Below are 13,763 nucleotides of genomic sequence, written 5' to 3'. Positions count from 1 at the left end.
TACTGGAAGTAAAAAAAATGAAAGTTCATGCCAGTTAATATCCTTTAGAAAGTGAAAGGTAATCAGCTATATAAATTACAGTGGCATATGCAGGCCAGCTTGTGGTCAAAATTTGTACAACATACCCCAGCCAGTTTTTGAGATGGTTATACTGAAACATGTATGTGTTGAAGATCTGTTGCAAGTAGCTGCTCCATAGTTTTAGGTAATCAGTGAGTAGCTGTATTCAGAAGAAGGTGCCGTTGTAACTTTTTTTCACTTTATTATTTTTTTTAATGACATTTACCTATTTACAGTGGCCAGGAGCCTCAAAGCATAGGTTTACATGATTCTTTAATATGGCAAATTGTTCTTTAAATAATCAAATCACCTTCTAAGGACCAATCTACATGGAAATATACATGAGAACCATCCATCAGGCTGCAGTAGGCACTGATCTAACCCTATTTAGCCATGCTGAGACTGTTACAGATAAATTGGTATAACAGGTACTTCAACAAATGTTCCCACACAGGCTTTGTATAAAACTAGTGAAAAAGGAGAAAATTAATGCCTTTTTATTGTCCATTGGTCTCAAAGAGGTGTTAGTTGGAAAATTTATCTGGGAAACTTTATTTGCAATAAGTTTGATTAATACCTTAGCTGAAGTCTGTGAATCAGCTCCTCTGAGTTGATTGCATTAACTTGTGTCAGTTAACAGCTTTGTAAATGTTAATCTAGATACTTTATTTCAAGATACTTTCATTTCAACAAAAATGTTTGTGTTCTTCTCTTGGTCTAAGCTACTGGCTATCAATTAACTTGAATTTTCACAGCCAGGAATGCAGTACTGTGCAAAGTGCAGTGATCTTTCCCTGAAGAAAATCAGTCTGAGTCATTTGATGCCTTATCACAATGTTTGAAGTGTCTTCCATCTCATTTTGTTTCCAGTGCCACGTAAACTTTGTACTGGCCATCTGCAAGAGCTGGGAGAGCTTCATGCGCACCTCTGATAATCTTGTGTTTGTACAGGGATTCTTTATGACTTTCTAATATTGCCTTGATAATCATCATTTATGGTGCTCAGTTGTCAGTAGGCTTCAGCAAAACTAATATGTTCATTGGAGAAGACTTACTATAGGAGTTTGAAATATTAATAAAATATATAGTCATATATATGAACTTGTGCTACTCAAAATTTCCATTAAAGAAATTCAAAGTTTTCCAGAAGAACAGAAAAACTGGTCAGAAAGAGCAAATAATTTCAGGTCTCTTAATAACTTGGCTAAATGTTAAGTGATGTCAACAATATTACTTTGCTCTGTAAATGAGAAAGCTTTACGGTGGCAGTAAGATGTAGACAAAGGGTTCATATCATATATATATATATATATATATATTTTCATAATCCGTCAATGAAGTTTCTAAAGGACTGTGAAAACTGGGTGAAAAGGACCATTGGCACCAGTGTAGTTTTTGCCATATGAACCTTAGCTTTTAAAATAATATTAAATAATAAGAATGTAATTTAGTGTGTATTATCTGTTCCGCAACTGTGACTCACACATGTTCCCCCATCACCTATATGGGTAGGAGTTTGTTGCAGACCATAAAAGGAGTTGAATCATGCCCTTAGTTGATGACATGGAAAGTCTGTTCAACAGAGGAAAAGAGAGGCATCAATTATTAACAACATTGTTATGAACCCTTTTTCACCCTAACAGGCAATTACATGAGAAAAAAAGACACTTGGTAACTCTTTGTGGTATTATCAAAAATTCCACCTAGGACTCAGGTTTTGATATAATTCTTATGCTCTACTTTTCTTTCAAGTTACCTTGTCCTTGCTTTCCAAATAACTCATTTGCTATCTTACATAGACGTGCAGCTATGACTTCCAAAAGGCAGAAGAATTTTTGGACAAGAACTGCAGAATTGGATCCTATGCCATCAAGAACATATTGGCTAGGAGTTGTCAGGGAAATTATGATCCTCAGCTGTTAGAGCTACTTGAGTGTATCACCTCAACAACCACTAGACTGGGAAATGGTGTATCTTTAAAATGCATTCAAAATTCATGGTTTACATAGGGACTGACCAAGATTTCCAAGATCAGTTGCTGAAGTTTTCATTTAAGTATATTAGAATTCTACATATTAAACTATGAGTATTGGTGAAAGTATCCTAGAGACGACAGTGGAGCTCATGCCTGCTGAAGAGACTCAAAATGACAGAGAAATAGGGAAATTATAGGTTTTGAGCTAAAACATAAAATGCAATTATGATACCTCAGCTCATTTACATTACTTTTTCTCACTGCAACTTATCTTTTCTTCATGTATATCAGTAATGTGTTTTGATTGATTAGCAATTCTGAAATGTTTAATGTATTTTCTCATTTGCAAATGTACCTGTGAAGCTGGTTAAAAAGCAGGGCATACTGTTGAAATGTGTAAAAATAGTCATGAATTAAGTTCTGACCTGTATAGGATTCTAACTGACCTGAGTTCTTTCACTTCATCAGTAGTTGAGGTACTGCATATCTTTCAAGCAACTGCTCAGCACCTCATTTAAAGAAACACCTTTTAAAATAATTTGCACATAAGGTTAAAAATAGCAGGATTTGTCAATATTCCTTGGAAATTCTTTGTTGCAGATTCTTTGTTTTCAAATAGAAACTGGGGGGTGTATGTTCGATGGTACTGCCTAGAGCAAATTTTGTTATTACACATATCCTTTCTTCAGCAGTAACATCTCTCTTCCACCATGCCCCAGACCCACGTGGTTGTGCATATTCCCTCAGTTACGCAGGGTTTCTGTCAGACAGATGAATTTATTGATCTGAATATCAGTGCACCAGCAAAAGGAGGGGATAGTGTGCGGAACAATTTAGCTTATGCTGGCTTTGAGAAAAGGTCAGTAGCCTCATAGCCTCACCATCATGAGAAAATCTGTCACCACTTCTATTGATTAGATCAAATCTGCATTAAAAAGTGTTTTGCCAGTAGCAAAAGCAGTATCATCAATAAATTTTATATTGGTTCAAGAAGCAGATGAATGTTGTGGACTGAAATATCTTTTTGTAACTTGAGAGTATTAGGCTGATGAAATTCAAAGTAATGTTAAATTAGCTGTAATTTTTAGATGATTTATGAAAAATGCCTGTTTCTTAAAATGATGATTTGCCATATTCCACAGTCTGTTTACTCTGGTGTTCAGCTAGCCTTACAGATATAAAACTCTTTCTTACCACAGCTTAATCTGCCTTCCTGTGGATTAAGTTTGTTATCTATTTACATCTACCTGGACAGTAGACAACTTCCCTCTAAGCAGAGATTTGTTACTCTTTTCTATGTTGATGTAAATCTTTATATTTTTAGGTTTTTGCTAGTTCTTACACATTAAAAAAAACTCTAAAAATAACTCTGTCTCATCTTGATCCCAAAAAATGAAAAGGAAAAAAAAAAAAAGAAAAAACAAAAACCTTGCATGGAGTCTGAACATGAAAGCATTTACCCACAGTTAATGGACATCTTCCCTTAGGATGACCTTGAAAGAGACTGTTCCCTTTCATGACTCTATTAGGTTTGGAAACTTTTTGAAAAAAAAATTATAGGGGATCCCCACTCCAACGTTTCATAGCATATGCTTGTTAACATATTAATGTTTCAATTGGAATATACTGATGTTTGATGCTTATATTTTCCTGTCCTAAAAAAGGGAAGCAGAAAAGTGGAGAGACAAGCTTCAATCCTGAAACCAGACCATTCATAATTGCCAAAATAAGTGTTTCAAGCAAAACTTTTTTATTTCTACAAAATAACATTTTTTTCCAGTAGAACTTACATAAAAGAAATAAAATTCCAACTAGGTATTACACAGGCAATGATTCATAAAATGATAAAACATTTGCTTCAAAATTCTCTACCAAAATACTTTGGTTTTAAATATCATTTCCTGGTATCTTTCCTTATTCCTGATTGGAGACTTAAAGTGACTGCTGAGTCATTAATAGTAAACAAAGAATCACATTGATCCACAAGTTACTCTGCTATCTATGACTTAATTGCAATTTCCAGGTTTAACACAGACTCACCTGAGAAACAGTGCAAGTCAAAGTATGGGTCTCATTAATTCTCTTAGTGGACTAGTATAAGCAGCTTTTTACATAATGGTTTGTGTAGTCAATTAGCAGAGTATTAACTATAATAGATAACGTTCTTACTAAGACCATATTAATTAGAGCTTAAACACAGCTAATCTGAGACCTATATTGAATTTATATTATTATGTAAGCATAATGTTTCCGTAGGCAAGTAATTTCCTTCATAGCATTTCAAGGAAAAGGAAATCCTAGCATTTGAGGTATAAACACACCGATTTTATCACATATTTAGAAACCACTTAACATTTCTTAAAACTTGAGTGTGCCGAGCTGTATTACAAATATTAGATTATGAGCAGTAAAGGATACAAAGACTGAATACCTTTTAAATTTATTGGACCAGAAGGGGTGGGATTGCAAGCAAAGAAAATGTCAGTAAGAATTTAATGAATGTATCTTACTGCTCCTCATTTTGCCTTGAGTTAGACCACAGTTCTGGAGTTTTCTAGAATCACTTCTCTTCAGCAAAAAAAAAGAACTGGTGTGTCTCTGTGCCCACATATTTTGTGATCACATAAATTCACCAGTTATGAGACAAACTCTGTCTGACATTATTTAGGAATTCTGTCTAAGACAGATTTAAATTCATTTTTAGTTGCATGGATTTGTGGCCTGCTTATCACTTTGTTCAGCAGTTCTGCAATATAACCAAAGCTTAATGTGTCTCTGGTAAGTCCGTTTCCTGAAGGAACACCTTAGGCAAAAACATATTAAATTTTTAAATCACAGATAACCACAAAATTAAGTAATTGCAAATTTACAAGCAGAGAAAATTTCGGTACAATATCAAAAACTGTATTACAATGAAACTAAAATGCCACCATCTTGACTTCTGCTGCCAATTGTAGCATTACTGCTGTTAGCAGTAAAAATTCCGCTAATAATAGGCTGATAGGGCCACAATGTTCTGTTATCTAGTTACACCACTGAGAATTATTGCCCATCTGTATGTCAGAAGAAAAGTGCTTCTCATTGTGACTGAAATGAAGTGGAAGAATGAGGGCTAATATGCTCTCAAATGCTCGTGCCAAGAGTCATGTAGGTGACTAGGGGAACACTAGGCAGGTTACCGCTGTAACAGCAGATGCAGAGTTGACAGCCTTTTGAATTCATACTTCCCTCTCCCCTTTTTATTGAAAAGTTATTTTCATACCTGTAGTAATTTATTTTTTTTTCATTCTTTAGTGGTATCTTTTCAAACATTGCGGTATATTTAAGTATTAGCCATACTCACCAATATCTAAAAATATCAGCCAGCAGTGCTTTTACATCTCCCCAATTTATGCATCATTATTTTTGGAACATGTACTTTAATTTCACCAACAGAGGTCAGTAAACCACTGAGAGACAACCATAAGTGTTTGGTGAGAACACACCCTCGTCAATCTTTCTAACATCCTTCTGATAGTTTTGTTCAAAGGGCTCTTGTTTGGCTGCTTCAGTAAATATAAGCTTAGTTAACAAAAAGGAAAAAAAAAGTGAGTGTATGCTTATGCATGCAGGAGAATGACCTTTATTAGGGATATCAATGACAAAAACCAATACATTGTTAAAGATCTTTCTGCATTAAAATGTATTAAAATATCTCTTATGAAGTCAGTAGTATACATATATACATATGATCATTAGTAAATCAATTTTTCATGGTTAAAACAGGCTCTGATTTAAATGGTAGTGTTTTGAATGACCTGCTGAATTTTACTTTTCAAGCCCTGTGCTGTTGAAAACCAACCTAGTGAGGAGAGTATGAAGAGGAGGATCCCAGAGAAACATTTAATGCACAGGAGAAACCAAGAGCTGTCACCAACTTGCTCATTTTGGCAGAAACACTCAGCTAATGGAACCATATTAACACATCATTTTCCAACTTTCAACTGCAATGAAAAGCTATTTTTAAAAATCATTACTTTCGGTATATGGTGTTTCAGCCACATGGCTTCTATTAGTGTACAGGGGAGTTTCACAACGAAAGCTGCCTGTGCAGTACTGAAAGTGCACCTTTTATGTTGAGCTAATCCCAGAGGGGAGTCAGCACTCATGCCCGTGTCCTTTTGACCTTTATCCTTTTAATGCATTTTGCCTCAGTAGCAAAAGGTGAAAACCTAGTTTTTATGTTTCAAAACAGACCATTTCAACAGTGATTCTCTGTGAAGCTAAGGAAAGTAACATCGGCTCCTGTGGAAATGTTGAAAGTCCCTAGCTCAGCAATCAACAATAGCTTTAACAAACGTGGTTTTAGAATAGCTTTTCTGGTAGCCCTTTGAAGCTCACCCGTGTGGCCTCACTGCCATCTCTCTCTACAGCTGTGAACATGTGAAGCCATTGGAGTGGAAGATGTTAATTACTGTCAGCTACTGGAATTTCTCCAGGGACCACTTGTGGTTAGAAATGTGTTTCCCTAAAGAACTGCAGTAGGCACTGGGATCATCTCTCCTGTAGTGTACCTGAATCCCCCTCTCTTAAGCAAAAGAAATCTCTCATTTCCAAGCAAAACTCAAAATATTCACTTTTAAGCATTCTTCTCTTAGGACGTTGTGTGATTTTCCTAAGTAATCTTAACCACAGAATCTTTTACTTCTATGAATAGAGCTCCAATAGGGTTCTTCATGTATGTGGGAGTTTCTCAGGGACTAGGTTGAACATATGTACAGATTTTCATTAAAAACTGGAGAAGCAAGTCTGAAATGAAAAAGGAACAAAAGCAGAAAACATAGTAAACAAATTGATGGACACAACTGTGGTTAGGTTTTTTCCCCCCCAAGTAGAGTAATTTGAACTTTTTTATGCCAAGTCAAAGCTATGCACCTTCCTTCCATGTCATCAGATAACTGCACAGACCATAAATGATCTTTTTCCTTCAGCTTTACCTCCTGCTATTTATGAGCATTTTGAGTCTGAACTACTTAGCATCAGGAGCTTGATGTGATGTCAGCGAGATATTCCCCACAGGGAACCAAAATAATAGCAGATGAGCTAGCAGAAAGATCCCCAGAAAGGGAAATAACATAAACCCCACAGATGCTAAGCCTAGCCCTTTATCTGACAACTACACAGCACCTTTAAGCACGAACACATCCTTAAATATACCTTGTGGTAAATATCCCTCTGTGGTAGTTAAATCTAGTAATCGCTACCACCCCCATAAAAAGACCAAGTCAGGTCAGTCTCTGGCTGCAGAGACACCGGGATGAACTCGATAATCTGCAGGACTTGACTCCCAATGTGCTAAGACAAATGCTGAGGACATTTCTCTTGCTCTTTGCTATAGATGAGAAGTGCACATACTCCCCTGTACTTTATCAAGTGACACAGCAGTCTTTTCAGATAATCTAAGGGGGTTGAAGGAAAACAAGTCGCCTTGCTCTCCAAGAATGCTGTCCCTTTCCTGTAAAGGCACAGGAAGTCCTCATCCACCCCCAGGAAGAAGGGGTAAGCAGGAAGAAGGAAACTGAATGTAACGGAAAGTAAACATGTCAACTGTGAAAACAGCAACCACCAGCAGCTATAGAAATCTTTCCTTGTTATACTCGAAGACACTAGTATTTCAGTTATTCACAGTTTACAGTTAAAAGTCCCACAATTACAGGCCTATTCCCTTTAATGTAGGCCATTAGTGCTGTTCTATTGTACTCCTTCTTCAGTCCAAAATCAAGTACGGTAATCAAGGAGTACAGTCCAGACGAGAGATTGCTTAATTCTCCTAAAACAATCACTGCACAATGGCATAATCCATATACCTACTCAGGGTCAGCTGCTGCACACCTTTCACAGAGTAAGATGGTACTGGCGTGTTTGAGATGATAACAGTGTGTTCCCCAGCTACCATCAAGAGTAAATGGATAGTTAAGATAAAAGCACACAAACACAGAACTGTTATATACAAAAAGTTTAATTGAAATAACTGTATAAAAAATATGATCTCCATACATTTCACACTGTTAAACAGAAGAAAAAAATCCAAATCCAAGCTGCATAAATGCAACCAGATCACAGAAACACAGCTATTAAAATAAATTAAGGTTTATGACTCTGCCACTCTACCTTCCAGAGCCAATGCACGGAGACTGTACAATGTCAATAATTTAAAACCCTTCCAAACAGCATTACTTTACATTTCTGGTACAATAATACCAGACAAAAGGCATACTGACTAACTTTAGAAAGTCATTCTATTTCCCTTAAATTAAACTTTGTACAACAATTTCCCATCTTCCAACAAAAAACTGATAAGGTCAGAATTTTATTTTTAACAAAAAGTTAACAGGAATGCAGAAAAAAAGTGCCATGGGCAAACCACTAGAATTCCCATGGAGAGAAGGAGGGGAAAGCACAGTGTTGAATAATTCTAACCAAATAAATTAACCAAATAAATAGCCACAGCTGAAAACTGTGGGAGGTCTTCTAAATTCCAAACAATAAATAATTGTATAGTACATGGGAAAAACCAAGTTTACATAAACACATTATACAGGTATGGAAAAAAAAAAAAAAGTAAAAGTCCTTGAATATTGCATTGATTGTGCATTCATCATGCCCATACATACTTTAAGACTCGCAGGGTGACAAAAGGCCAGGGGGAGTTGAGAAGGGGGCTTCTCATGCCCAATGGTAGAGATGATAAAAGGAAACATGAATAAATGTTTCTGACAAAGAAGCCGATATACCTGTTCATATTTCTGTGCAGGCTATAGGAAATATTTTGAGCAGCAGAGGTGGGTTCGATTTGGAAAGGGCGGGGGGGGCAGAGTGAAATGTCTGTGTTCAAGTATTCCATCACCAGTGGATGGGACTACTTCATTCAATCACCGAACAGGTTCTCCAATGCATCATAGGAGCTGCTTCCTCCAGCACTGAGTCTAAAGGGAGCAAATTCCTATAATGAACTGGATCTTCTTTGGACATAGACAGCTCAAAAAGAAAGTCCCACTGAAGCAGCTTTCAAAAAGGCACTCAAAAGCAAATAAAATCTAGTCCAGGCTCTATGAGAGCAAAAAAGTTTACCATGTATTCAAGAGGTCACTGCTTTCTTAATAAGGTCAGTCTTTGACTAAGTACTGGCCTGCAACTCCCAAACATCAGCGTTTCCAAAGGAAATCTCTCATTCCAAAGCAGAAACCAGCAAAGGGGGAAAATAAAATCAAGTCCCTCAGACAAAGATTCAACTACAGAATAATGAATGCATTTTTCTAGCCCCTCCTATGTATTGGCAGCAGCACTGTGGTCTTTCTGCTTGTAGCTCCCCTCCCAGTGCGAGGTCCTTAGTATTTCACAGACTCTCATTACTTGAACTTGTGCTAGATACATCAGTATCAAGGGTCCGTAGCCTTATGTCACAGTCCTCAGACTTCACTACTTCAGATTTGTGCATCCATTGATGGTCAAAAATTTGCTCAAGTGTTGGTCTGTCTGAAGGCCTCAGTGAAAGGCACCATTTGATCAGCTGTTGACATTCTGTACCAAAAAAAAAAGAAAGCTATGTTAGACTAGGAAAGTAAAAAAAAAGACAATCCCAAGCAATAAAAATCCACCCGTACAAGCTCAAATGTACAGGACTATTTAAAAAACCCAAAACCCAAAAAAACCACTTGACCCCTATAGAACTCACCAGGTGAAATTCTTCTCCTGAAGTATAATCGTCCCCTCAAGATTTCTTCATCTTGCTCAAAAGGGATGTCTCCACAAACCATATCATACAGCAGAACTCCCAGAGACCATACTGTTGCTGACCGCCCATGGTATCTGTGGTATCTGATCCACTCTGGAGGGCTGTACACTCTCGTTCCTGAAAGCAGGGAAAAAAAAAAAATAGAGTAAAGGTTTAAAGTGCTTCCCCGTTGTTCAGCTCCTTCTAGTAGACCTAAATTAAATTCATAAAATTGACATTTGGGAATTGAAAAAAGAAAAAAAAAAAAGCTTTCAATTTTTTACAGGCCAAAGCCATTAGCGGTGTAATTTCAGGTCATCTGCAGGGTTACACCATCAACAGAGTTGGCCCATCCGGTTGTGCTATTTCGTTGCAAGGAATAACACAGCCCCATCAGCTGACTGTTTACTGAGGCGAGCTCCCTTTCACTGACCACGTGGCGTCTGCACCATCACACCAAAAATAGACACAAAAGGACAAAGGGGGCTGGCGGGGAGGAGGAGAGGGCGACAAGAAGGTGAAACTCAGGTCTGCTCGCATTACATGGAGCTAATCTGCTTTATCCAATTCCACAGGGCAGTAAACAAAATAGGGCCGCTTACGATTTCTGTGTTTTTAAGGCCCCCCTCGGGCTTCTATGCGGCAGTTTTTCCCAACCCGCCTCCCCACCCTTCCCCTCCCTCCGGTGCCCGCGGGCTCCTTGGATACCAAACAAAACGGGGAATTCGTGATGCCGAGGGTCACGTGCGGCAGGGCTTCGGGTTTCACAACAAACAGATGTGAGTGCGGCAGCTGGGGGCGGGGGAAACGGGGGGAGCGAGGCCCCGTTACATCAGTCACACTCCAAGGACTAGGGGAAATGCTCTCTCTGGTCACACACACTGGCTTATGTTCAGCTTTCCCACCCCTAAAGCATCGACCCCGGCCCTGAAATCTACATCAAGTCATTTTGAGGGAGCACACATCCCCATCGCTTTAAAATCTGCAATGCGGGATTTCCAGGACACTGCCGGAATGGGAAGGGGAGGTACCGCTCCGAGTTAAAAAAGGCACCACATATAAAAACTGCATATCCACACACGGAAACATCCGACACTGGCAAAGCCTCCATGTAAACAGATCGCCCTCTAGGAAAAAAACCCGCTTTTTCCAAGACAAGGAAACAGAAACTGCTGCGTCACTGCATGGAATCGCTTTTTTCCTACGCAACTGAACACCCCTAAGCTGCTTCGGGTCCACAGGTTTCCGTTACCGGTAGACCTGATATGAACCCCCGTGTCAGGGACACTGCTCGCTGCTGCCAGGCACCGGGAACGTTCTAAGCGGCGGTTCTAGGGCGGGCATCACCCCAGAAGGGGAGTAGGGGTCTGCCCTCGGCATAGGGAGGACACGTACCGTCGAAGTCGGTATAGACTGTGTCCTTGAGGAGGGCTCCCGAGCCGAAGTCGATGAGCTTCAGCTCGCCTGTACGGAGGTCAACCAGCAGGTTCTCGTCCTTGATGTCCCGGTGCACCACGCCGCAGCCGTAGCAGTGGCGCACCGCCTCCAGCACCTGCCGGAAGAAGCCGCGGGCCGTCTCCTCGTCCAGAGCGCCCTTCTCAGTGATGAAGTCGAACAGGTCCTTCACCAGCTCGGGCCGCTCCATGATGATCAGATAGCCGTCGGGCCGCTCGTACCAGTCCAGCAGCTTGATGACCCCTCTGAAGCCGGAGCCCACCTTCTTCAGGAGGACGATCTCCAGGGGCACCATGACGCCGCTCTGAGCAGAGAGAGGGGGGGCGCGGGTCAGCGGGGGGGAGGCGCGCCCCGGGGCGCCCCCTCGCCGAGGGGAGGGAGGTGGGGAGGGGCAGGAGGGAGGAGGGCGTGCATGGCGGGGAAGGAGGGCGCGGCCGACGGGCCCCCCTCCGCGGCTGCCGCAGTCCGAGGGGCGGGCGCGGCGCTGCGGCGGCGAACCCCCGCCAAATTCCCTCCCGACGCAGAGGCCGCGCCAGCGGGGCGGGCCCCGCCACCCACACAATGGCCCCGCCGCGGCGGAGCCCCGCGGCACCCCCGGAGTCCCCCCCGGCTACTTACAATCGTGCCCCACTCGGTCACCCGCTCCTTCACCACATGCTTCACGGCAACCTGCAGAGCGGGGAGAAAGGAGGCGCCGTGAGCGGCGGGGCGGGCTCAGCCTGCGCTCCGCCGCCGAAGGGCCGGGCCGGCCGCGCCCGCCGCTTCCCGCGCCCGCAGATTCCCGCGCCGCGATCCCGCCCGCCACCCCCGCCCGGGCGCCCCGCTCCTCACCGGCAGCCCGTCGGCGATCCTGCTCCCCGCGTACACGGTGCCGAAGCCCCCGCTGCCCAGTACGGAGCCCACCTGGTAGACTTTATCAAACGGCTCCTTCTCCACTTTCACTGGGGAAACGAGAGGGAAACACCCGCGTCAGTGTCCGCAGCCGTGCTGCGCCCGAAATTAAAAAAATAAAAATAAAAAAAAATAAAATAAAATAAAAAAAAAAAAAGCCCACAAATGCTCTGCCCAGCGGACGAGTACTCTGCGCGCTGCCCTGATTCTGACCAAGGCTTTTTTTTTAAACATATTGTCTTCTTCAATTAAGAAAAAAAAAAAGAAAAAAGCAAAAGAAAATAAAAGCCCCAAATGCAGCTCCGGGGGCTGCGAGATTCCGGCCCCGGCACCCCGGGGCGGACCCGCACCCACCGGCGCGGCTCTGGCAGGGGACACCCCAGCCCCGTACCTGGCTGGAGGATCTTCACAGGCAAGTGGTCCATACTGGGGCTGCAGATGGGCGCCAGCGAGCCGAACTTGGAGAGCAACATCTTTCGAGTGGGGGAAAACGGCGAGTCCCCGGCGGTGGCTCCGCCGGCGTCCTCCCGGCTCAGCGCTTGGCGCGGCTCTCCTCGCTCCGGAGCCGGCGGAGGGCGGCGGGCCGCCGATATCTTCTGCGCAGCTCCTTCTTCGGTCGGGAGCGGGCACCGACGGAGTCCTGAGCGGGGGGGGGGGGAGGGGGGTCCCCGCCGGCAGCGATCCAGGCGCCGGTCGCACCAAGTCCTCGGGAAAAACGCAGTCAGCGAGCGCGCCGCTCCCGCGCTCCCTCTTCCACCCGGCGAGAGCCGCTCCGGGCGCAGGCAGGCGCAGGCAGAAGTAGAGCCCTCCCCGGAGGCAGGCGAGTCCGGGGGGTGCGGGGCCGCGCGTGGAGCCCGCCCCTGCGGGGGCCGCGGTAGCAGGAGCGGGCTGGGCGCCGCAGTAGAGCCGTGGCGGGCGCAGGACCGACCGCGCCGCCGCCGAGCTGCCCGCGCGCTTCTGAGCCAGCGGCGCCGCCGAGCCGCCTCTTAACTCCCAATATTTTGGTGCGGGCACAGTGCGGCGAGCGCGCCAAGGATATCCCTCCGCGGGGGAGGGGAGGGGGGAACACCTCTCCCCACCGCCCCCGCCGCCCCCTCCCCTCCGCGCCGGGGCGCCCGCGGGGCGGCGGCCGCGACTGCAGCGTCCCGTACCCGCCCCACCGCGCGGGCGGGCGCGGGGAGGGCGGGGGGCTGGGAACTACTTGTTTGTAGTAAGCGGCGCGCAGAGTTACACCCTGTCTGAGAGGGAACGCATCACACATTAGCGGCAAAAAAAAAAAAAAAAAAAAGGACGGGGCGGGGGGAGATCCTTCGGCGTGCGTTAGCGCCGCGCGCGGCCAATCGCCGCGCGCCCTTTCAAAGGGCTCCCGGTGCGGCCAATGGGGAGCGCCCTCATTTGCATGCGGCGGCGCGCGGCCGGGCGGTGGCAGGGCGGGAATGCCGCGAATGCCGCGGCGCCGAGTCCGCCCCGCCCCGCCCCGCCCTGGGCTGCGGGAAGGGCGCTGCGAGCCGAGCCGGGCTGGGCAGGACTGCCGCGGCCGGGGCTGCGCGGGGGCGGGACGCCAATAGAGCCGGGGCACGGTGGCTCCGCGGAGCTGACCTGTAGTGTGCGTAGCCCAGGCGCGGCGGT

General features: G+C 44.3%; 1 protein-coding gene across 1 annotated transcript; it reads right to left on the bottom strand.

Annotated features, from left to right (window-relative positions):
- Positions 1-8,015: 8,015 nt before the first annotated feature.
- On the bottom strand, positions 8,016-13,236 carry PIM3 (Pim-3 proto-oncogene, serine/threonine kinase). Its single transcript, XM_027728294.2, has 6 exons — positions 12,526-13,236; positions 12,075-12,184; positions 11,862-11,912; positions 11,184-11,547; positions 9,750-9,926; positions 8,016-9,595 (listed from the first exon to the last, which is right to left on the bottom strand). Exons 1-6 carry the CDS (start codon positions 12,605-12,607, stop codon positions 9,411-9,413), a joined length of 969 nt encoding a protein of 322 aa, XP_027584095.2. The 5' UTR covers positions 12,608-13,236; the 3' UTR covers positions 8,016-9,410.
- Positions 13,237-13,763: the final 527 nt, after the last annotated feature.

Source organism: Pipra filicauda, unplaced genomic scaffold, assembly GCF_003945595.2.
Source record: "Pipra filicauda isolate LSUMZ 115617 unplaced genomic scaffold, ASM394559v2 scaffold229_size1253498_pilon, whole genome shotgun sequence".
In the NCBI taxonomy this organism is placed as follows: domain Eukaryota; kingdom Metazoa; phylum Chordata; class Aves; order Passeriformes; family Pipridae; genus Pipra; species Pipra filicauda.
Note: the sequence above shows the minus strand (reverse complement) of the source record. Positions and strands in the feature narration are given on the sequence as shown.

What these genes read in the sequence shown, in the direction of transcription:
- PIM3 (XM_027728294.2), bottom strand. Translation starts at nt 12,607, where the DNA reads ATGTTGCTCTCCAAGTTCGGCTCGCTGGCGCCCATCTGCAGCCCCAGT. An exon ending in GGATCGCCGACGGGCTGCCG is followed by an intron (nt 11,913 to 12,074) that starts GTGAGGAGCGGG and finishes CCCGCTCTGCAG; the next exon opens with GTTGCCGTGAAGCATGTGGT. An exon ending in AGTCTATACCGACTTCGACG is followed by an intron (nt 9,927 to 11,183) that starts GTACGTGTCCTC and finishes CCCTGCTTTCAG; the next exon opens with GAACGAGAGTGTACAGCCCT.